Source organism: Lampetra fluviatilis, chromosome 2, assembly GCF_964198595.1.
Source record: "Lampetra fluviatilis chromosome 2, kcLamFluv1.1, whole genome shotgun sequence".
Taxonomy (NCBI): domain Eukaryota; kingdom Metazoa; phylum Chordata; class Hyperoartia; order Petromyzontiformes; family Petromyzontidae; genus Lampetra; species Lampetra fluviatilis.
Genome location: NC_136276.1, coordinates 35,917,554 through 35,942,380, shown reverse-complemented (window position 1 = coordinate 35,942,380; position 24,827 = coordinate 35,917,554). Strand labels below are relative to the sequence as shown.

General features: G+C 48.7%; 2 protein-coding genes across 2 annotated transcripts in view; one reads left to right on the top strand and one right to left on the bottom strand.

Annotated features, from left to right (window-relative positions):
- MYOM1 (myomesin 1) overlaps positions 1-7,717 on the top strand; it is a 38,313-nt gene extending 30,596 nt beyond the window's left edge. Inside the window, exons 26-37 of the mRNA XM_078866544.1 lie at positions 548-692; positions 1,258-1,317; positions 1,535-1,602; positions 1,726-1,839; positions 3,197-3,284; positions 3,386-3,424; positions 3,548-3,653; positions 5,147-5,310; positions 5,807-5,843; positions 6,008-6,030; positions 6,146-6,201; positions 6,769-7,717. Of these exons, the coding sequence (XP_078722670.1) occupies positions 548-692; positions 1,258-1,317; positions 1,535-1,602; positions 1,726-1,839; positions 3,197-3,284; positions 3,386-3,424; positions 3,548-3,653; positions 5,147-5,310; positions 5,807-5,843; positions 6,008-6,030; positions 6,146-6,201; positions 6,769-7,104 (1,236 nt within the window). The 3' untranslated portion in view covers positions 7,105-7,717. The remainder of the gene's footprint in view (positions 1-547; positions 693-1,257; positions 1,318-1,534; positions 1,603-1,725; positions 1,840-3,196; positions 3,285-3,385; positions 3,425-3,547; positions 3,654-5,146; positions 5,311-5,806; positions 5,844-6,007; positions 6,031-6,145; positions 6,202-6,768) is intronic.
- Positions 7,718-8,529: 812 nt separating this feature from the next.
- LOC144938575 (tyrosine-protein kinase HCK-like) lies at positions 8,530-24,480 on the bottom strand. The gene is made up of 12 exons (XM_078866529.1): positions 24,418-24,480; positions 23,448-23,517; positions 21,688-21,787; positions 21,107-21,205; positions 20,273-20,376; positions 19,676-19,825; positions 18,564-18,716; positions 16,655-16,834; positions 15,059-15,135; positions 14,607-14,760; positions 9,535-9,666; positions 8,530-8,763 (listed from the first exon to the last, which is right to left on the bottom strand). Exons 1-12 carry the CDS (start codon positions 24,478-24,480, stop codon positions 8,561-8,563), a joined length of 1,485 nt encoding a protein of 494 aa, XP_078722655.1. The 3' UTR covers positions 8,530-8,560.
- Between the last annotated feature and the right edge of the window lie 347 nt (positions 24,481-24,827).

The window sequence follows — 24,827 nt, the reverse complement described above, 5'->3', positions numbered from 1 at the left end:
GTCTGGTGGATTGCCCAGTCCCTTGGCTACGAGTGCCGGCACTTGGGACTGCTCTTTAAGTTGCAAAGTGAACCAGACAAGCTCAGCAAAAGCCGTGCATGAAGTCAGCACTTTATTATTTTGTTGCATAAATCTCTCGCGATGCTGCCACCGTGTGATGGTTAGCACACTAGACTTGCAGGCCCAGAGGTCGCCGGCTCTATAATGTGGGGTACGGCAGTTGAAACAATGCTTCAAGTTTCTTACATTATCCCGCCTTTGTCCACACAGCACTACAAATGGGGGCAGCACTGTTAGCCAATCGGCAGGTTCAGTGCAAGTGGTCGGGTAAAGTGTGGGTACTCCCACCTCTACAAAGATTTATGGCCAACGTGGGAGGGTAAGCCAAGTGCCCTCTACAGGAATTCTCTAGAAATCCCTCTCGTGGTGTCCCTTCCACCGCCAGTGGCTTGCTTGAGCAATTGCAGGGCTGCACCTGGACATTTTCACCTTTTCACGAGAGTCGATGGCGACCGTGGCGCCGGTTGCCTGCGCGTCGGTTTTGCAGAAGTACAAGATCAACTGCGACAAGGGGACGGGAATCGTGGAAATGATCATGGAAGACTTCTCGGCGGCGGACGAGGGGACGTACACCGTGCTGCTGCAAGACGGCAAGGCCAAGAACCAGTCAAGCCTGGTTGTCATCGGCGACGGTGAGACCCACAGTTACAGGGAAGGTGCCACGGGCGTCGTGGTCAGCGGGCGCGTTGGACACTTGCAAGCCAGAGGGTCGCCGGCTCGATCTCCTGGCGTGGCGGTTGACTTAAGGGTGCACTTTCCTAGAAAAAAAACACCGCCCGTGTCCACCCAGCAGGCTAAATGGGTCGCACCGCAGTCGTCTAGTGGCAGGTCACATGTGGTGGGGTAAAGTGTGGGTCACTCCCACCTCTTCTAAACAGTCTGGCCAGAGTAGGCCAATTCATATCTCTTGGGGGCTCTCTTGAGCTTCCCCTCGTGGAAGCCCTTCTGCCAGCAGTGGCTTGACCAAGTGATTGCAGGCCTGCACCTTTACCAAACAGCTTCCAAGCACTTCCTGGCTGGTGGCCATTATTCCAATGCCAGCTGTGATGTCACTTTTGTGATGTCATCACCGAGGGTGTGTATTCACCCCGTAGTGATTTGATAAATTGGATGAATTAAAATGACACAAAGCAATAAAACAATATAATGATGATAAATAAATTACTCCTAACCAAAAACCACCCCTCACCCCTTCAGATTTCAAAGACCTGCTGAAGCAGTCAGAGTTCGCAAGAAGGGAGTATCTCCGAAAGCAAGGTAAGAGCTCCCTGCAACGCCCCAACAGAGTAAGTACAATTGCACAGGCATTAGCAAGCCTTGAGATAAACACGTGCGATTACTTTATCCACGACATTCTCTATTTGCCAGTTACGAAGTGCAATTTCCGTTGCCTTTTGTGATATTGGTGTGCTTTGACGTTGGTGTGACATTTTACAAGTTCGTGACGAGGGCTTTGTTTTACTTTCTTTTAAAGGGCCTCACTTTGTGGACTTTTTGGCCTGGGAAGTTACGGAGGACTGTAACGTCAACCTCATTTGCAAGGCGAGTATTTACAGTACGGTTTTTATTTTATTTTCAGAGAATAGAGAAACATACACTGTCAACAAACACAGCGGTGTTCGTTGTCGCCACAGTTTCAGCTGAAGCCGCTGATCTATCCATTAGGTTGCAAATGTCAAGAAGGAGACCAACATCGTGTGGTACAAAGACGAACGTGAGCTGCAGGAAGAGACGGACTTTGAGGCGCAGAGTGGGGTGTGCAAGCTTCAAATCACGCAGGTAAACGGACCTGCCTTTGAAAACAGCTGTTCACTCGGCCTTGCCTTGCATCTCCTTCCTCATCCCACGCAGACTAAGAGGGGTTGTTTTGCTCTCTGATGTGTTTTTTTGGTTGCCCTGCACGTTGCTCGGCACGATGGCCGACCTTCGGCTTCGCGTGCAGAAGGGCGTCAAGCCAAACGACATCAGACTTTGTGCCAAACAACTCATCGGAGAACTGTGCATCACAACCGCGAGAACATTTGTCGGAAGTTGTTTTTTTACCGTGTTTGTGCAGAGTGTTGAGACGCGGTCACATGGAGATGCTGTGTACACTATTGTACTTTCAGTCGGGTGCCACGGTGGCGAGATGTTAACTACCTCGCTTGGTATACAGGAGGTCGTGGGGATCTATCCTAACCCTGACGCCTGCTGTATATTTGGAGTTTGCACGTTCTCACTGTGGTTGCGTGGATTTTTCTCGAGTTCCACCCGTTTTTCTCTCCATACTTAGAAGCATGCGTTTAGAGTATTTGGCTGCGATACATTTCCACATGATAACTACTTCGTTGGGCTATAATGTGTGGCCAGGTCGCTTCTGAAAAAGAGCTACTAAGCTCAATGGGCCTTACCTGGTGAAAAAGAAAAATAGTTGAATAATTGTAATGTGCCCAGGCTAAACTGCACTGCTAAGCCTTACAAAGGCCGCATTCGAGTGCACAGCACCGCCATGCAGTCCACTGCTAGCTAGAGCTGGGGCGATTCGTCGATCTCGTTTATAATCAACAAACTTTTGTAATCAGCTACTTCGTGGTGGTTGCTTGCTCAGGCACCTTTACAAACCGCAGCTGCCCCCACAGCCTACCCCCTGAAGGCAGGAAACCCCCTACAAGCAACGCCCAGTGTGACGTGGCTGGACATGCCGATTACATCACCAAGCGCTGCACGTCACCTCCCGTCCAGCGGCACGCGTGGGAAGAGGCGTGAGACTTCCCCCCCAAACTGTATTCACGTTGTCTGATTAATCGAGTAATCGAACTGATAATCAGTCGGGACATCTTAATAACCAGATATCCCAACTCTAATATGGATGGCGTGGTGAAATCCTGCCTTCTCTTGTCACTGTGGGAGGGGGGTGATAAACCGTGCACGGAAGGGGGCATCTCTGCACAGCCAGGTGGCCACCAGAGGAAATATGTCTCGGTAAACCGATGTCAGTGCTTCCAGGGCTTACGAAGGTAAATCTTGAAGTAATGCCACCCATAATCGGTAGAGTGATGGTTTGCTTGAATCGTGGGCCATCAGCAGCAGCTCTGCTGGCTAACATACGCATTGCTATATATCACTCGCTGTGCCTGCTCCGTCACGTGTTGCGCAGATGGCTAAGAAGGATGCCGGCGTCTACAAGGTGGTCATCTGGGACGACCGTGGCAAAGATAAAACCACGCTCATTCTCACGGACTCAGGTAGGGCCACGTAGGCTCAGGACCACCACTTTGCCAATTTGTACAAATTAGTCCGTGACCCGGGACGATGCTGACATTTGCTCTTTTCTTTTGTTTCACAGTTTATGACCAGATAATTAACGCGATCTGCAAAATCGCCGGTAAGTTGGCCGTCAGAGGTGGCGCTATCAGAGCTATTGTGAGACATTGCGTGTTGAGACGTCGTCGTTTTCAGCATTGGTGAAATTAAATCTAATCGCGGATGTTTGTGTGTTTTACTTTAGCTGAATCTGCATCCGAACTTAAACTGCAAAGCACTGCTGAAGGAATCAAAATCTATACCTTTGTTAAGTATTACCCCGAGGACCTCAAGGTGTCGTGGTGTCACAAGTGAGTATTACTATCTTCTTGGTTCTTTCGGTAAAGTCACGTAGAAGGGAAGTAATAAAATAAAAAAAATAAAACATAATAAAATTAAAAAATAATATACAAGGTGCTTAGTACATCATTCAATTGCTTTGTGCACTCACCACAGTTGCTGGGCACTGGCCATAGAAACCAAAACAACAAGTGGTCAGCAACAAACGGCACTCTTGCAGGCATAATCGATGAGTTCGTACGTTCCTTAAAATTTAAGACGGCTATCATAAGGTTATAAAATAGACAACGGGAGGACAGTTCACAGTGGAGGGTTGCAATGAAAGAAGCCAAAAGTGAAGTGAGCTGCAGTGTGGAGGTTGAACACCGACAGAGTGGATTAAACATCATAGTTCAGTAGATGAAGTCTTCAACACGGCAGGAGGAGGATTCAAGGAGTTAAGTTCATGGGAACAGTAACCGTGGCAGTAGCAGTGACGGAAGAGTGATCAGTCAACTGACTGCGTAAGTGTGTGGAGTTAATCAGTGAGTGTTGGATCATCAATCAATCAAACGTGTATATGTATAACCTATACAGTAACACTCACACACACTCTCTTAGTATATATACTTACATTTTGTGGCAGATCTGCTGATATAGATTAGCATGTGTGCTGCAGGGTAGAGTGGTATGTACTGTGGCTGCTTTGGGGTTGGCCACATTCTAACAAACATCGCACAGTTAACCATGCACAGCTGATTAGAACACGGGCTGCATAGCGGCAGTGCATAACACATTTACGTTGTAAGAGTGAGGACTACTTTAGAGAGAATAACGAGGGAGAGATAGCATGCACGCTCGTGGGTCCTGCAACGCTTTCCAGCGTACGTTTGGTCTTCTAAGAAAGTTGTTGAATTGGCGAGGTCCCTTTTTGAGCCGCGTGAAGAGGCGACATCAATCGGCACAACGTGTGACGTCCCACAGAGATGTCGCAAAGAGGTCGTCCCGTGGCACCACACGGAACATCGCCGAGAGAGGAGGCGAGATGTGTGCAAGTGGCGCGTGACATCATTGACCTTGGCTAAAAAAGGCTTTTCTATTATCGCAGTTTTTTATTTGCTAAATTCTGGATAACTGTTCGATTAATCTGTCCAATTTTCGAGAGGGTTACACCCCTAACAGCAAAATTTACCTCCAAATGTCATCTATATTGGCTCATTTTCACGAGGTGTATCGTGACTCCCCCCACCTCTGCTACAGACAGGCAGACGGTACACAGACAGAGAGATGGACAGAGATTATGCAGCAGCGTTTTCAACATTATTTGAAAAGTGTTCATACGAATGGCAGATACCTCCGGATAGACCATTTTTCCCGCACCTCCGATGAGCACGATCGGCTACGTATGGCGCAAAAGAAGTTCAACATACACACATTACCCACACGCGCAAACCTCTGGATCCGGCAAAAGAGCGCCCGCTCTGCCCTGCACTCACGGCCGCACGATGCCTCTGCCCACCCACAGGGACGCCAAGTTGGCCTCCACAGACCGCGTGCGCAGCGGCGTGATGATCGATCAGCTGTGGCTACACATCAACGAGCCGGCCGAGAAGGACAAGGGGAAGTACACGGTGGAGCTCTTCGATGGCCAGGAAACGCACAGGAGGGCGCTCGACCTGTCCGGCCAAGGTGACGAATGCTGGGCGCGCGGGGGCAGTGGCATCGGAAAGCGGTTCAACGCTTTCCGTAAACGATGAGAAACTCGTGGCAGAAGAAAGCGTGGAGGCATTGCGGCAAACACGGTGGTAACTCGTGCCATATGTACGTATGTTGAACTTCTTTCACACCGCATGTAGCCGACCATTGCTAATTGGAGGTGCGGAGGAAGGGCGACAGAACTAAACACAACAACACGAATGCCGCTGCCATTGCCACGTGGAGCTCGACTGTGTTTAGAGAGGGAATGCTCCTGGACCAGAATAATTCACGGGGCACCCGGTTGTTGGAAAACACATGACGTGGATATGACAAACACGTTCCGTACTGATGTAACATTGGGCAGGCGAGGAGTACGTTGAACCACTTGTATGCAAAAACCTCACAACAGAGGTGACTGCTATATTGAATTGAAAGTAGAGTGTTGCATTTGTACATGATGTTAACAGTCAAATGTTCTATTTTTCAGCATTTGATGATGCATATGCCGAATTCCAGAGACTGAAGTAAGTGACTATGCTTAGGGTAACATGTTTTACAATAACTATTACTCTTTCTACTTATTTTACCATGATTTCAATATTGGATAGAATGTGGTGGCTTTCGAAATTTAGAAATCACTTTTGTGAAAACAATGTTTTTTTTACTAATTATGTTGTTACTTTTACAGGCAAGCAGCCATTGCAGAAAAGAGTAAGCATTTGCCGTACATTCTTTCTACCACTTTAAAAGGACAAGCATTTTGAATTGCGAGGTCGTGAAACAAGTGACGTGCTATAATTAACCGTGGCACTTCTGCCCATCACAGATCGTGCAAGGGTGGTGGGAGGCCTGCCAGATGTGGTCACAGTGCAGCAAGGAAAGGTAGAACATGCACAGCTATTGCCGACCAAGGTTTACGACCATTAGCACAACACCTACTCACGCCAACATACGTGCAGCAAAGCGGCACATGAGTTTGATTTGTTGTGAACATATTCAGCAATGCCTCATGGTGTACATTCAAATGCGATTTTACAATATTTGTATTTATGATGAATGGTAACTACCTCGTAGTAGATAACACAATGCATAACTTGCAATCATGATGGATAGGGCCGACGTTAAATAAGTAATAAGCGTAATTATCAATAGTGCTGATCTATCCACTGCTGAATGAATCCCTCCCTATACCGATGCCATCTCTCACGTTCCTGTCATGCCACAACCCATCTCTCTCCGGCACGTGAACTGAACATGTCGCACCGTCCCCAAGGTGGTCTTTCCTTACGGCGCGTTCCGTCTTTTGGCTCTCCAACCCATGTCCAGGCTCACCTGTGAGCCACAGGCCCTTCTAGCAATGATGTGCCCTGCCCACGGCCAACTTGACTTCCACGAGTCAATACGACGCATCTGATTTGCGTTTTCTCTGATCCACGTGCTCCTCCACAGACGCTGAACCTGACGTGCAACGTGTCGGGCGACCCGACGCCCGAGGTGAGCTGGCTGCGGAACGAGCACCCCGTCGACTCGGACAACCACCTGGTGCTCAAGTTCGAGGCGGGCAAGTTCGCCAGCTTCACGGTCAACGGCGTGACCACGAGCGACTCGGGGCGCTACAGCATCGTCGTGCGCAACAAGTACGGCACGGAGACGGGCGACTTCACCGTCAGCGTCTTCAAACCGCAGGAGGGCGAAGAGGAGGAGGAGGAGGGCGCGGCCGACGGAGTTCACGACAAGCACGCCGGCAAGGACGAGGCGGCGAAGAAGACGACAAAGGCCAAGTAGACGTTGACGTTACGCACCGCGGGGCACGGAGGGGATCTAAATTGGATGTTGCTCGACGGTGGAATGTTTTAAGAAAGCTCTGTGATGTGTAATCGGGGTGTTCGGTGTGAAGTTCAACGTTCTGCTCCACACACTCGGAGCTTCTTCAGGAACTGAAGAGCATCATCTTGCTCTACATGAAGCTGTGGAGAGATTTTGACCAAAGAAAAACTGAAAAGCTTCCTGATGAAGCTGCTAGCACGTAGAGCGGAACGTTGGACACCGCGCTGAACAGCGCGCGGTACCACCAGAGAACACATCACAGCACAACCTACAGAATTATATGTTTTTAAGAAATCTTGTGTGGAAGGGATTTGGTTGTGATAAGCTGCATGGTTTAACACTTTGTAATTTCAGATTTAGATGGTTTGTTGTGGGAGCCTCAGAGGATAACCTTTGTTTTCAATCAATACAACCATGTTTCAACAACAGAACAATAATGTAATAATCCTGTTGAGTCGCACTTTCATTTTTTGGGTAATGAGTTAATGATTTTGTTTGGCACTGGCTTCGCTATGATTTCGAACACTTGGCTCCAATGCATAAAGGTACACATTTGTGTCCAGCCGCTAACCCATTAAGTGGCCACAACATTGTTTAACCAGCGAAATACCTTCAGGTATCTTGTGCCACACTGCTCATAAATTACACACATTATTTACTCTTCATCTTGTCCCTTATCACCATCTCAATAAAATAAACGCAATTTAACACGTGTGAGAATCTTTGAAATTGCTTTATGTACAGATCATAAAATGAAGGCACACAACAACACAGGACCCTTGCCAATATGTACAAAACAAATCTCCTAGGATAAATTCACACTCAATCAAGATGGGTCTCAATACTTTGCAAAACAAATGAACAGTACTACTGTATTACACAACAGTAAAGTAAAAAAGTTTTGACTCGATTCCCAATTTTACTTCGTAGCAAGTTAATATTATAGATCAAAACAACTGTTTTGTGAAGAATCTATGAAATATACATTTCATTATCTAAAAATGCTGGAAAGTTATTTTAAAAACACTGCACGAAGCTTGTCATCTAATCTCTGGTCATGCAAGCAAGGAGACATATAACTTTGAAAAATATAAATTACAAATGTTCATTAAAAAAAACTTTAAGCTTCTTTTGTTCACGGAAACCATACAGTCATAAAACATGAAACCGGTCTTAGACGGGCACCATGCGACTTTAGCATCAGGACTTTTCCCCACGCAAACATTACCTGGCACGACAGAAAAAAAAGACACAGAATAATTAAACATACACATCATGGGTCAGGGGTACCAACCAACTTAACTACAAAATCCCCGAAGCTCTATTGAAACCAGTTTGAATATAACGAGGATTTTGACGCCTGGTTTTTTTTTTGCTACTGGCCACAGTCTCTCGTGTACAATGATCCCGTCGGTCAGAGTTGTGGCTGGTACTGCAGCTCAGTGGCCGTGTAGAAATCCTCCAGGAGGCTTTGAAGGTATTCGAAGGTGGGTCGCTCCTCTGGCTTCTGACGCCAGCACTCCTGCATGATGCTGTAGAGCTCGCACGGGCACTTGTCCGGTTTGGGCATGCGGTAGCCTCGCTCCAGGCTGCGGATCACCTCCGGGTTCGTCATGCCTTCCGAGGAGAGAACAATAGAAATATTTTAAAAATAAGAAAAATTCTACATAACGCATAAATGATCGTGTTTGTTTCACGATAATAATGGTCGCGCTGATGCCAGGTATATCTGCCGGATGCGATGAGATGACGTAGCATCTCTGCCGGGTGAGGATGCGGGTAACCCTTTAACAATTTCACTGGCTTCTTGTATGGTAAGTCCTTCATAGCAACACAACTTTACAATTCAATTTTATTAATTTCGGATCAACTACACAGGAGTTACTATGCCTCCTCTCCCAGACCATGTGCCCCTGTGCTCCTGTTAGACTGATGGAAACATATCTAATGTAGGAACGCTTGTAAGGTTAGTCGGAAAGTTTTTAAAATGGGATGTTACCATAGTGCCAAGTCTATAAATCTGGTGCAGGTTTCCACTTTAGCCAGTCACCAGCAATGTGTAATGCCTTACATTTAAATGAGATTGGTAAACTTAAAAATGCTAGCATAATGTTGAAAAAACTACAAACTAAGATTGAACATTGTGAATCGATCTCTTTCAGGGGTGTTTATTACGGGTTTAAAAAGCTATTTGCGCTGTGCGCAACATACCATACATATTCATACATTTGAGAAATAACAGGCTTCTGGAGGGCTTAATTGTAGATGGGTTTTGCCTGGGTCAGCGACCCAGTAGATATTTCCGCACATGGCACACCACATCCAGTATACTTTTTACTTTGAAAATAATATTCAGTCAGAAACTGAAATCCAGGCCTTCGGTATTACCTGGGTAGGGGATCCGTCCAAAGGTGACCATTTCCGTAAGCAAGATTCCGAAGGACCAGACATCGGACTTGATGGAAAAGGAACCGTAGTTTATAGCCTCAGGTGCTGTCCACTTGATGGGAAACTTGGCTCCTGTGTGATGACCACAGTTTGGTGCTAAATAACGCCATTCTCTCACGTGTACAACTCTTAGGCCCTCTATTTGAGGCCATAGTACAGGCAAGCGGCTCGCGTGCAGCGCTGTGTGTGCCTTATCTTACCGCACGACTGCACACTGGCCATGTACAACTTAGGATACTGAGCTGCTGAGATGACGGGAATTTTATGGGAAATTTCATTAAAAATGCACTCACGTTGCTTTAACATTATTATTGTCTACGCAGCATGAGCCGACTATTTTTTTAGTTAAACTACAATAGCATTTCAAATGCAACTTCATTAGTTGGCTTGTGGCTGCGTCTGCAACGTAATATTTTGCTGCCTGCTGCACATATTTGATGTTATGTTTAATTTCCTTAATTTAACAGGGAAGTTCATGGTCGAAGCACTCCTCTATATGCAGAATTGAGGTTTTCTTTTATTATAAATCTGTAATGTTTTAACAATCGTGGATTTATGGTGGGTTGTTTTTTTGGGGGGCCTGTTTTTACTGGAGGTCTCTAATTTGAGATTTCACTTTAGGCCCCACCTCTGTGGCGGGGGTGGAGGAGGGGGGTGGAGTGGGGTGGAGGTGTGGAGAGGGTGGAGGAGTGGAGGGGGTGGAGGAGTGGAGGGGATGGAGGAGTGGAGGGGTGGAGGGGGTGTAGGAGTGAAGATGTGGAGGAGGTGGAGGAGGTGGAGGAGTAGAAGGAGTGGAGGAGTGGAGGGGGTGGAGGGGGTGGAGGAGTGGGGGGGTGGAGGAGTGGAGGGGTTGGAGGAGGTGGAGGAGTGGAGGGGGGTGGAGGAGAGGGGGGGTGGAGGAGTGGAGGAGTGGAGGGGGGTGGAGGGGTGGAGGGGGTGGAGGAGTGGAGGGGTGGAGGGGGTGGAGGGGGTGGAGGGGTGGAGGGGGTGGAGGGGTGGAGGAGTGGAGGGGTGGAGGTGGTGGAGGGGTGGAGGAGTGGAGGGGTGGAGGGGGTGGAGGAGTGGAGGGGTGGAGGGGGTGGAGGTGGTGGAGGAGTGGAGGGGGTGGAGGGGTGGAGGGGGTGGAGGAGTGGAGGGGGTGGAGGGGTGGAGGGGGTGGAGGGGTGGAGGAGTGGAGGGGTGGAGGGGGTGGAGGGGGTGGAGGGGTGGAGGGGGTGGAGGGGTGGAGGAGTGGAGGGGTGGAGGGGGTGGAGGGGTGGAGGAGTGGAGGGGTGGAGGGGGTGGAGGAGTGGAGGGGGTGGAGGAGAGGGGGGGGGGTGGAGGAGTGGAGGGGTGGAGGAGTGGAGGGGGTGGAGGAGTGGAGGGGGTGGAGGAGTGGAGGGGGTGGAGGGGGTGGAGGGGGTGGAGGTGGTGGAGGTGGTGGAGGAGTGGAGGGGGTGGAGGGGGTGGAGGGGTGGAGGGGGTGGAGGGGTGGAGGGGGTGGAGGTGGTGGAGGAGTGGAGGGGTGGAGGGGTGGAGGGGGTGGAGGGGGTGGAGGGGGTGGAGGAGAGAGGGGGTGGAGGGGGTGGAGGTGGTGGAGGAGTGGAGGGGTGGAGGGGGTGGAGGGGGTGGAGGGGTGGAGGGGGTGGAGGAGAGGGGGGGTGGAGGAGTGGAGGGGTGGAGGAGTGGAGGGGGTGGAGGAGTGGAGGGGGTGGAGGGGTGGAGGGGGTGGAGGAGAGGGGGGGTGGAGGGGTGGAGGGGTGGAGGAGTGGAGGGGGTGGAGGTGGTGGAGGAGTGGAGGGGGTGGAGGGGTGGAGGGGGTGGAGGTGGTGGAGGAGTGGAGGGGGTGGAGGGGTGGAGGGGGTGGAGGAGTGGAGGGGTGGAGGAGTGGAGGGGTGGAGGAGTGGAGGGGGTGGAGGAGTGGAGGGGTGGAGGGGGTGGAGGGGGTGGAGGGGTGGAGGGGGTGGAGGGGGTGGAGGAGTGGAGGGGGTGGAGGAGAGGGGGGGTGGAGGAGTGGAGGGGTGGAGGAGTGGAGGGGGTGGAGGAGTGGAGGGGTGGAGGAGTGGAGGGGGTGGAGGGGGTGGAGGGGTGGAGGAGTGGAGGGGGTGGAGGGGGTGGAGGAGTGGAGGGGGTGGAGGAGTGGAGGGGTGGAGGAGTGGAGGGGGTGGAGGAGTGGAGGGGTGGAGGAGTGGAGGGGGTGGAGGAGTGGAGGGGTGGAGGAGTGGAGGGGTGGAGGAGTGGAGGGGGTGGAGGGGGTGGAGGAGAGGGGGGGTGGAGGAGTGGAGGGGGTGGAGGAGTGGAGGGGTGGAGGAGTGGAGGGGGTGGAGGGGGTGGAGGTGGTGGAGGGGTGGAGGGGGTGGAGGGGGTGGAGGGGGTGGAGGGGTGGAGGGGGTGGAGGAGTGGAGGGGTGGAGGGGGTGGAGGGGGTGGAGGGGGTGGAGGGGTGGAGGGGGTGGAGGGGTGGAGGGGGTGGAGGAGTGGAGGGGTGGAGGAGTGGAGGGGGTGGAGGGGGTGGAGGTGGTGGAGGGGTGGAGGGGGTGGAGGGGTGGAGGGGGTGGAGGGGTGGAGGGGGTGGAGGGGTGGAGGGGGTGGAGGAGTGGAGGGGTGGAGGAGTGGAGGGGGTGGAGGAGTGGAGGGGTGGAGGAGTGGAGGGGGTGGAGGGGGTGGAGGTGGTGGAGGAGTGGAGGGGTGGAGGGGGTGGAGGGGGTGGAGGAGTGGAGGGGTGGAGGGGGTGGAGGGGGTGGAGGGGTGGGGGGGTGGAGGGGGTGGAGGAGTGGAGGGGGTGGAGGAGTGGAGGGGGTGGAGGGGGTGGAGGGGTGGAGGAGTGGAGGGGTGGAGGGGGTGGAGGAGTGGAGGGGTGGAGGGGGTGGAGGGGGTGGAGGGGGTGGAGGAGTGGAGGGGGTGGAGGGGGTGGAGGTGGTGGAGGAGTGGAGGGGTGGAGGGGGTGGAGGAGTGGAGGGGTGGAGGGGGTGGAGGGGGTGGAGGGGGTGGAGGGGTGGAGGGGGTGGAGGTGGTGGAGGAGTGGAGGGGGTGGAGGAGTGGAGGGGTGGAGGAGTGGAGGGGTGGAGGGGGTGGAGGGGTGGAGGGGTGGAGGAGTGGAGGGGTGGAGGAGTGGAGGGGTGGAGGGGGTGGAGGGGTGGAGGGGTGGAGGAGTGGAGGGGTGGAGGAGTGGAGGGGGTGGAGGAGTGGAGGGGTGGAGGAGTGGAGGGGGTGGAGGAGTGGAGGGGTGGAGGAGTGGAGGGGTGGAGGAGTGGAGGGGGTGGAGGGGGTGGAGGAGAGGGGGGGTGGAGGAGTGGAGGGGGTGGAGGAGTGGAGGGGTGGAGGAGTGGAGGGGGTGGAGGGGGTGGAGGTGGTGGAGGGGTGGAGGGGGTGGAGGGGGTGGAGGGGTGGAGGGGTGGAGGGGGTGGAGGAGTGGAGGGGTGGAGGGGGTGGAGGGGGTGGAGGGGGTGGAGGGGTGGAGGGGGTGGAGGGGTGGAGGGGGTGGAGGAGTGGAGGGGTGGAGGAGTGGAGGGGGTGGAGGGGGTGGAGGTGGTGGAGGGGTGGAGGGGGTGGAGGGGTGGAGGGGGTGGAGGGGTGGAGGGGGTGGAGGGGTGGAGGGGGTGGAGGAGTGGAGGGGTGGAGGAGTGGAGGGGGTGGAGGAGTGGAGGGGTGGAGGAGTGGAGGGGGTGGAGGGGGTGGAGGTGGTGGAGGAGTGGAGGGGTGGAGGGGGTGGAGGGGGTGGAGGAGTGGAGGGGTGGAGGGGGTGGAGGGGGGTGGAGGGGTGGAGGGGTGGAGGGGGTGGAGGAGTGGAGGGGGTGGAGGAGTGGAGGGGGTGGAGGGGGTGGAGGGGTGGAGGAGTGGAGGGGTGGAGGGGGTGGAGGAGTGGAGGGGTGGAGGGGGTGGAGGGGGTGGAGGGGGTGGAGGAGTGGAGGGGGTGGAGGGGGTGGAGGTGGTGGAGGAGTGGAGGGGTGGAGGGGGTGGAGGAGTGGAGGGGTGGAGGGGGTGGAGGGGGTGGAGGGGGTGGAGGGGTGGAGGGGGTGGAGGTGGTGGAGGAGTGGAGGGGGTGGAGGAGTGGAGGGGTGGAGGAGTGGAGGGGTGGAGGGGGTGGAGGGGTGGAGGGGTGGAGGAGTGGAGGGGTGGAGGAGTGGAGGGGTGGAGGGGGTGGAGGGGTGGAGGGGTGGAGGAGTGGAGGGGTGGAGGGGGTGGAGGGGTGGAGGGGGTGGAGGTGGTGGAGGAGTGGAGGGGGTGGAGGAGTGGAGGGGTGGAGGAGTGGAGGGGTGGAGGGGTGGAGGGGTGGAGGGGTGGAGGGGTGGAGGGGGTGGAGGGGTGGAGGGGTGGAGGAGTGGAGGGGGCGGCTTTACGACAACGACCACCGATTAATGGTCCGCTCGCAACGAGCAATATAAGAGATGAGAAGTATAATTAGAAATGTAAAATTATAAGAATTGTATTCATTATACCATTTGCGTGTGTTAAATTACGTATTTTTATTACTTAATTTATATTATTGATAATTTTGTTTTTATTGTACTTACGATTCCTTACACAGCAGGCAGCAGTTCCTGGCTGCTGAATCGCCTCCGCAGCTGCATAGAGGAGCACTGGAATATGATTTTATTGGCGCCCTTAGGCTGTGCCAAATTTGTCCCCAATGTATGGAGAAAGCTACTCAACATAAACCCCCAAGAATAGATCGCAGCATTAGGCAATGACGACCACATTGTACTGATGTGTCTCAATAAGAATGAAAGAGTATATACATTTGTGTCGCCTAAATGAAAAAAAACCAGCATCAGCTCTTTTGAGATGGTGCCGGTCGCTAGGCTGGGTGCACGTGTGTGCAATCACGTTGATGGCATCTTTCAAGTGCAGACCATGCTGCGATTCCTATTATGTGTTGCTGTTGAAGAAGACCCCTGCATCGACCGTCCATTATCAGCACGCATCTTTATTATTACGAAGTGCCTATAATTTGCATGAAAAATAAATAAATGTGGTAGTTATTGTTGATTGCCGTGTGTTCTGCAAGAAGGCACATGTACAAATGTGCCATACCTTCCCGTGCGGTGTATTCATTGTCCTCTATGATCCTGGCCAATCCAAAATCTGCGATCTTGCAAACCAAGTTCACGTTGACAAGAATGTTGGCAGCTCGCAAATCTCGATGGATGTAGTTTTTATCTTCGATGAAAGCCATTCCTTCTGCTACCTGCATGGGAGACGTGACGCAGCATGCCACTAAGATTAATGTCTTAATCACCAAGGTTTTAAATAAAGACTTTCTGACCTTATGCAACACATCGCTTAACCACCTATAGTATATGTATATTGTTCAGGAATGGAAGCTCCAAGCACATGGAGCGAAACGTCGGACATCGTGCCGAACATCACGCGGCACGGCCAGAGAACCATACGGCACAACCATTAAAGCCTGTGAAATGTTACTGTAGTAATATACCCCGACGAGTGCAAGCTACACCTTGTTGTGCAGTGAGAGGGAGCATTACCTGCGCACACATATCAATCATCTTTGGTTGCTTTAGACGGCTTCCTTCTGAAGTTTTCAAAAAGTCCAGCAGGCTTCCTGGGTTCCGCAAATGTGACAGAAGCCGGGTGAGCAAGAGGTATTAATAAGCACGCATCAAAGAACTGGGACAATGTGTGTGTGTTATTTTAAGCAGATGTAAACAGGAAAATATGAATAACTAAATAACACTTTGAAGCTGGTTTCACGTTGGAAAAAGGCATTTGGATGTTCGCGTTTGCCACATGTTTAAATTAGAGCTCCGAGGAGAACTGAACAGGCCCACTAGAAAGGGATGGAAGGCACTTTGATCATTTCAGTGAAGGCTCTCAAGATACAATTCATCATTGCAATGATAATGAATACCTTCCGAAAAAGTGAAAACTGCATTTGTAGCAAATCCACCAAAGGTTCTACTTCATAGCTACACCAGGCAGTGTTAAATAACACACGTATTATGAACACTGCAAAGTTGAATGTCATGGGCTATGGTAGAAATCAATGGGACTCAATTTGGATGATAAATAATGACCACCTTTCAACATTTGGGCATCATGAAATCAATTGGTTCACGAAGTGTGGGATCGCAATCATAAGACATAATAGCTTCTTTGTGGAGATAATTGATAATCTGCTTGATAGCATATTTCCATTTCTCCAAAACGCACTGTCAAAAAGTGGCCTCGTGATACAAGCGCGTTGCCTTGTAATGGGAACTTCACAAAACAAATACAGGATCCGTATGAAGCCCAACCTTAATTACGCAAGCTTACGCAATACATTTTGAATGCATAAAATCAATTCAGCATTTTTAGCGTCACGTTATTGTTGCATTTTTACCAAAGTACATCTTGTGTCTCTGACCACGACACAAAATCAGCACGTGCTCCAGTGTAGGGTTTACATTCCAGTGTTTCACTTCAAGCTCAGCTCCTATGTGTGCCTACTCACACTCTAATCCAGTGGGCAAATCACTTTAAAACAATGTCATAGGCGATGGTGGAAAGCAATGGGCACTAAATCAGCATGACAGAGAATGAGCACTTTCAGTATTTAGCCATCATATACTTAGCTGGTCGTGAAGAATAAAATCGTATTCAAAAGGCACTTGCAAATGCTACATCACTGCACTCACTCCAGTGTGGAAGCTGCCGTGGTTGTAACGATTAGCAGCGTACCGGAGCAGCTGAAACAGCGTTGCAAGTTTCACATCTCCCCCACCGCCTCTGTTTGCCCAGCAGTCCCATTGGGTGCATCGCAGTGAGTCGACGAGCGGCAGGTCACATGCGGTGGGGTGAAGTGTGGGTGCTCCTCTACCTTCTATGGCGTCTGGACGGATATGGAAGAGTAGGCCAAAATATGCCTCCACAGGAGCGCCTTTTTGTGGAGGCCCCTCCCGCCAGCGGTTTTGTGAGCAAGTAATCTTCAGAGCTGCACCTTTGGCCTTTATTTATTTTTTACACGCAAATGGTCGCGTGCCGTACGTGCGTGTGCATGTTCAACTTCTTTCGCACCGTACGTAGCCAACCGTGCTAATCGGAGGTGCCGGGGGAAGGGCGACATGCAGGGCGACACGTACCCTTCTCCATGTACTCGGTGACAATGAAGATGGGCTCGTCCGTCACCACGGCGTGCAGCCGCACCAGCTTGTCATGCTGCAGGGTCTTCATGAGGTTGGCCTCCTCCAAGAAGGCCTGTGGGGCCATGCTGCCTGGCTTCATCATCTTCACTGCCACCTTGGTCTTCTTGTTGTACACCCCTGGACGTGGGGGTTGGTTTATGTTACGCACGTGTCAACGAGTGGCCGTTGTTGCTCTGCGCTCACGACGTATGAGCTGCTGTACATGACACACGCGTCTGATGCACACAAAGTATATTATGCTGTAGTCCTGTAACCATGAATCAGTTGCGTGTGAGATCTGTGCATTCTACAATGCGTTTGTGTAAGAAATTGTTTACAATTCATGCAAACTCTATTCAATTGTTCCCTTTTGAGTAATGCAGCAAAAGAGACAACACTTAGGAATGAGTGACACTATAAATGGGTCAGCACATAAGAGACACAATGAACAGATTATGTAATTGAATCATGATACCAAATCATGGCAATTCAATGAATGTAAGGTAGGGTAAACCATTATTGTGCCTATTAAACTGTACATATTTACAATGACATTGTATGCACCTGTACAGTGCATCGGCTTCTAAAGCATCATGGTGTATACGCCTGCACATTGGACCGCCATGCATTGTTCTCACCAATAAACAACACTGCTACGCATGGCTACACATGGGGTTATTATACATTATGCCCACTAACACTCAGAATCAATAGTTATCCTAATTAGAATTGGCAAAGGAATAAGCTAAGTGCATGCAGACAAGTCGTTATTTAGAGGCACGTCCACTGCCAGGAAATCTGTTATCGGTTTGACTAAACGCGGAGTCTCATAGTGAAGGCAAATAGATTGAATGGTCATAAGCACAGAGGTAACAAATGTCCGCTGACTGTGCCTGCCATTCCTTCACCACTGCACTGCCCAACGTGCACTGGAGCTGATAACGCCACCCATTTGGGCACAGACCATCTGAGTTAGCGCAGGCCAATTGTAGATATGCCACTGTTATAAAATGTGCCCTACATTTAGATCTCCATTATTCTATGAGCTAAATTGGACCGGGCCAGGCGAGACTCTTCTTCTATAGAAGTCCACGTGACACGTGTCTTGTGAGTGGATAAGGACATGGCACATATCGCCACTGAAGACAGCTGGTTATTTGGTGATTCTGTGCTGGCAGTGGTGCAGAGGGGGGGAAAAACAGTCAACCGTTAGTGAGTAACAAAGTGGTCTTGATAGGAAACATTTAGAATTGGCGAGGTTTTGGACAATGGCCTTCTCCATAGCGCATAATTTACGTATGATGTATAATTTATTTCCCTTTAAGGCAGTGTGATTGACTTCATACAATGCATCATCTGCGTGCGAGATGCATTCGTGAATGTTTTGTGGGGGCGAAATGTGAACTATTTCTCAACGTGGTTTTTGCATCTCTGCGTGTTTCCCAGAACAAGTTATCAGATTGATTTAAAAAAATGCCGCAATGTAACGTCTCCATGGAAACACTGAGCCGAGTTTCCTGTTTGAAACCGGGGGTCCCAATCCCTCGCAGCAGCTAATTCACAGCTCCAAGTAGTGTACGGGTGCTTTTTAACCGATTATGACTGATGTTGCCTTCCCGTGATAGAATCGAGCTGAATGGCACGCGACGTTTTGTATTGTTCACAGTCGACGCGGTTATTGGTCAGCTGTGTTTCACTACGTTGTATTGCAGAAGTGTTGCATTTCTGCATAGCAACAGTGTCCACAATATGTACTGACAGGGCTATCGGTTGGTGAACATATGGGACTTATTTTTCAGTAGAACACACATGTTTAATGTCTGCTTACAAACTGGGCATTGTCAGGTGTGTTTGTGTGTGTACTCACCCATCCACACGTCCCCAAACTGGCCAGCTCCCAGCTTCTTCTCCAGCTTGATCGATTCCCGTGGAATTTCCCATGCGTCCTTCTCCCACGGCTTTTGTGGCTGTATCATGATGCAGGGCTTGCCGAGTTTCTGGCACAGCCCGTCAGATTGCTCTACAAAAGACAAAGATCCCCCGTATAGACTTAACATACTGTAGGGGCAAGTGCTGTTTGCGAGCACACACGCACACACGCACACACGTAATTGTACATTATTATTCAACTTGCTGCCTTCCACAACTAGCGTTGTCAAACAGCACACGTTGACAATAAAGAATGCCATATAATATGAATACACCGTACACATCAGCTTACTTAACTGCTCAATTCCCCAAGGAACTGTGTATGTTTTTTTACTCGATGTTTATTTTTCTGTTTGAGACATTTTTCATTTGTCCACAAAATTAAGAAAAATAGGCATCATCATCAGACCTCCTTTGCCAGTACCAAAATATAATAATAGGGTTTTTTTCCTTTTTTCTGGCAACAAAACTGAAACCCAATTGGTGCTCGACCAGAGGACGCCAAAAGGCGCCAATTGGGTCGAGGCTCAAAAGAAAGCCGTCCCTTGGTGTGGACCAATTCGTTTCAAGGGCAATTAATATATTATCATAGTGTGTTTTTGTTTGCATTTGACTGCAAGTATTGTGGTTAATGCAGACATGAATCCTTGTAAAAAGGTTTCAGTTTTGTTGCCAGAAAAAAGGGGAAAAAACCCTATTATTAAATATTGGCATATTTTATGGCCGATGTTGTTATTGTTAGCCTGTAACTTCCTTCTACTCGGCAAAGAACTCCCTTATTTTCTTCCACTCCTTCCTTTTCTTACTCTTTGGTTCTTTCGGTAAAGTCACCGAAAGAACCAAAGAGTATGGATTCCTGCAGTCACGAAATTTTCCTTTTCTTAGTTCTTGATCGGTGGTGGCCTCTAAACCCCTACGATTAATCTCGACATCTGCTATATCTTGCTCCGCTTATTTGCATTCTCTCAGAGTCAAAACTGTCGCTACATTTTGTCCATCTACCGTCGACGACTGGCAATGACTCTCAAAGACTGAAGGCAAAGGGCTTACGATGGTAGTAGACCACCAGATCTTGGAGACTGTTGAAGGTGATGCGAGATGTAATAAAGTAGCCTCCTTTGTCGAGTGTCCGGATCTTGTAATGCTTGACAGTGTCACCCACTTCCACGATGTGGTCTCGCACGGACAGGGAATAGGAACCTGCAAGGAAGGTGTATCGAAACGCATAGGTTATGTTTGTAAATTTACGAGCTTGTGTGATTTAACACCATTCTGGGTGAAGACAGTACATCGCATATCCGACTATCACACATCCATCCTTATCAATGAACCACCCACACCCAGTGCAGTACAGCATATACACGTGGTGTAAATGTAATTTTCTATAGATGTTCACAAATCTGACCATTTCACACACAGTTACGTATTCTTAATCTTGCATGCATTCACTTCTAAAGCACAGTCAAACACTTCTCAAGTTTAAAGATTCATTTGAATCCGGTGACCTATTTGTGCACGATGGTATAACTGACGTTGTATATATGTGTTCACGTATCGGACTTTTTTTTACATATCTCCCGGTATCTCAGTCCCCAGTGAGTGGGGTGTGTGATGACCTTCTCCGGTACTTAAATTGCAGTGACCCACCCTTGTTGGTCTCGCTGTCCCGAATTAAATAAGAACCAATCTTGTTTCCACAAAGCAGCAGCTGCCGCTCTGCATCCTTCCGACTTAATCCTTTAAAAAACCACCTTCACAAAAAAGCACAAATAATGCAGTCGTCATCATTATTTTCAAGCACACTTGCTGAGCACGGGCCTACGAGGCCCAAAACATAAAGCGATCAGCAACAAACAGCACTATCAAAGTTGAAATAGATATCAACGAACATGTTTGTATGTATCTACGTTGTTTGTTGGTGCAGTAGGGTGCACAGGTGGTGCATCGGCCAGATATTTCAGTCAACCAACACATGGCACCTGGGTCTGCCCCGTGACCTCCTGCAAGCGGGCGTTCGACACTTCACGTGGCCTTAAAGTGCACATAGCCTTCTTTGGCACCGTACATAGCCAACCGTGCTAATCCGAGGTGCGATGTTTCTTGAATTGAGCGAGGTGAGAAGGGCTTGGGAAAGGAGGCTATGGAATAGAATTCCCAAGCCGAGCAGTGCGAAAGAGGTAGCAGTAAGGGAAGTGAGTTTTGACTCACAGTGTGGTGATTGAATACAGTGTGCGTGAGATGAAATATTCAAGTCTGGTACACCAATTCCTCATCATAGGTGAAGGAATCATAAAGAGACTTTCACGGGAACACTTAAGTGACATGTGAATTAAACACACGCCCAAAGAATAACACACATGTGTCAAAAATATTTACCACTCTTGAAGATAGCTCGGTCAACATAAAGCAGCCACTTACAAGAGGTAACGTGAGCAATTGTTCATCACGTGCTTACAGAACATACAATGATACGTTACATACTCTTCCTTTTCTATGGAGTTCACTTTCGCCACAAAATTGCTGGGGATGTATCCCTCGTTCTTTGTCGCCACTGACCTGGCTTTCCACCAGTCATTGCCTCTGTTACACATGCAACGAAGGGGGGGGGGGGAATATACATATGCAAAATTAGTTACTCAATGTTTGATTTCTATTACTTTGTATATATTGGCTGTGGATAGATTAATACGAACATTCAATCCTTTGTCATGATGGTTGTTTGACTATACTTCACCACTATGGTCTGTGTGGGTCGGTGAAGGGAGAACCCAGAGCCAGTTCAGGTATCACTCATGACTGATGTCAGCTGTGGCTGAGATTCGGGATTAGTTTTCTAAGTTTAAGCTGGCACAGTGCACTAACCACTGCGCCACCACTCGATTCAACAGAGTCAGTCTCTGAAGCAATACTGTATCTCTCACGTGGTTAATTTTGACCACGGAAAACCATGAAGACTTTAATAATTATCGTATCCTTGTAAGACATTTATTCACAAAAACACAGATTTACGTGTTTGGTTTGTCTAAACCCGAACCATCTTCATGAGATACAAAGAAACTTACTCTTCAACGATGACCAACTGGTCACCCCTCCTGAAGCACAGATCATCAGCATGGATTGGGTCGTAGTCGTACAAGGCCACCACCAGCAGACCATCCACATCTGAATACGAGAGGATGGTTAGAGCAGTATGCTTAGGTCAGGAGCAAAGGAGTTGAACACGTAGGTTTTCACGACCAATATTATTCATAATCAAGGTTTTTGAGTTAGATGAGGAGCACAAGACTCAATTTATGGGCATAGAATCACAACTCCACTGATGCCCTACCGATGACGTACTGCATACGGTTAAGATGCTCACAATGTTTCCCCCAAACAATTGCAGGCACCAGCGCGCGAGGATTAATTATTCTAAGATAATTATGGGGTCGTGCTCATTTCCTGTCTACAGTCATGAGATAATGGTGGAAATTCCACATTGTATTTGACAAGGGGGGTGATGTTATTCAGTGGACCACAACGGCTGACTGTCCACATTGTGGTACAGTACTTCATTGTATGTACCCAGAAGGGATGAAGGACGGAGTCGATCACCCCTTCAAGAGTTTAACTGGCAACACTTCTCACTGTGAGCCCCAGCACCGTGCAGGACTGCAAAGCACTTTATAGGACTTTATATGGCTACAGCCAGCTATGGCCATGCTTGAGCTTCTACTGCTTGAACACAACGAGAAAAGGGACATTCTACATCTGGTAGCAATGTTAACAACACTACTACTGAGAATAGGTGTTTTCCTGGCAACAAAACAGGTGTTAAGATGTTAAAACACCAAACTGAAACCTTTTACAAGGAATCATGTCTGCATTAACCGCAATACTTGTGGTGAGAATGCAAACAAAAAAATACTCTGATAATAAATGCATTATCTTTGAAACTGATTGGTCCACACTGATTGGTCCACACTACTATTGGTAAATTACAATGCAGGGGGGGCTTCCAAAAAGTGAAAGTGCATTGAATGTTGTAAACACTGGAATTAGAGCGGCAAAGTATTTAAACTCATGGAAATTACAAAATTAAAGCTACGCTCTAATGTGTTTTTTTACATATTTATATAATTACTTGTTATCAATCGAAAAAAACTATTACACGTAACAAGAGGAAAGGTTGTCCACCTGTTCGGATCTGATACAGATTTATGGGATAGATTTGCAATGGCGATTAGATACTGATTTTGGTCACACGTTGCTTTGTTTTACGTAGAAAAATACAGTTTTAAACATATTTTACCATTGTATTCGCCATGGAAATCGACGATTTAAGTTATCGTTTTACGATCTCGTCTCATAGAGTACAATGTAAATGAAATCTATTGGGAAACCCCGAGCCTTCCAACCTGTGTTTTTTTTAAGCACAGAGTTGACATAATGAAACATGTGGCCAACATGAAATTGACAATTATTACAACTGGAACATTTAGTCAGCAACTGTCGACTGTACCGATGTCTCAGAAACATCTCTGAAATTCACTCGGCATTTCCCAAAGCTCTTGACTGGATATCAAAACTTTACATCATACTGAAACATTGCTTAATTTTCCATATTAAAGCACCATTATTGTCGTTGTTATTGTTGGGGTCTGTTTTCTGAAACCTCAAGGAAGGGAGGACCTTGAGCCAGTACACATTCGCGTGAAAAATATTGTTTTTGACGATAGTGTTAATTTGAACAGTACGCCCGAGTGCATGGACATTAAGAAGACGTTATAGATGTTGACACAACTTTAACCTGGAACGTATGGTAAAATGAAAATGTCTTTACCGACTGGTTTGGCCTCCGCAGTGCTGTTCTGTTGCTGGAGAGCTGAGGACAGCCTCTGCAAGTGCATGTCCTTAAAAACACAATGTAGAGGATGCCATAGAAATGGAAAATAAAAATAATTTCATAATTACAAACTCGTGTTGAATACAGGGTAACTCCTCTTATTCATGACAATATTACGTGACTATTATTATCTATAAGAGTGTCTGGAAAGACTCCTATTATTCATGATTTCCACGATTTTTTTTCAAGGATAAGTGGGTTCAAATGAAACTATGCTATATTTTATACCAGGTAAGGCCCAACGAAGTGGCTTATTATGCGGAAATGTAAAGCAGCCAAATATTTTGAACTCATGTTTCTAAATGTGGAGGGAAAAATCGGAGAACCCGAAGAAAAATTCACGCGATCACGGGGAGAGAGACACACAAACTCCAAATATGCAAGTGTCAGGTCGGGATCAAACCTACGACCTCCTGTATAACAGGGGAAATAGTTAACATCTCGCCACCTTGGATAACCCCGCAGATATTTGGGTCCACGATCTTTGTCCTCAACAGCACTGCTAAATTAGAGCTTTCCTGAATATTTCAAAACTCCCCCATGCAAAATTTGCTTGTAAGTGTCGATAAAAATTTGTTTTTGTCTTTCTTTAATCATTACAATATCAAGAGCACAGCTATCATTGGCTTTCAGAGAAAGATGAGATTGATTCACATCTAATGAAGGATGTTGGTATGCTAAGTGAATAAAAACATAACAACATTTTAAAACAGGAAATATTAGGATAATTCACATTCCATTTAAAACCTAATTGTCATGAAATATTGAAACTCAGGGTTTTTTCAATTCTGCTTTCATAAAGTCTTAGATTTTAGGATGACAGTACATCACAGTGAATGCCCCCTTGTTTATTGCTCAATGTCCTGAACACAGCAGTACCCAAAATTTCGACTCAATGTAAACTTACCACATACTTGTTCACATCGGAGGCAGAGTAGTCCTCTACCTCTGCACTTTGACTGCAGCCCATTCTGTCAAAATATAATGGGTAAAAATATACCGATGCAGCCCTGTCATTACTTGTTTACGCTACTGCGGGGAGAAAAGCCTCCACTCGAGGCAGTATAAGAGAGCCCCCTTGGAGGGTATTCGGTCTACTTTTACACACTAGCCAGATGTCTTGGAAGGGGTGGGAGTACACACACTTTATCCCACCACACAAAAGATGAGATCTACCAATTTAGTCTGGTGTGCCCGTTTATTGTTACTCTTAAACTATTTTTTATTTTACCAGGTAAGGCCCACTGAGCTATATAGCTCTTTTTCAGAAGCGACCTGGCCACAAATGATAGCTCAACGAAGTGGCTTATCACGTGG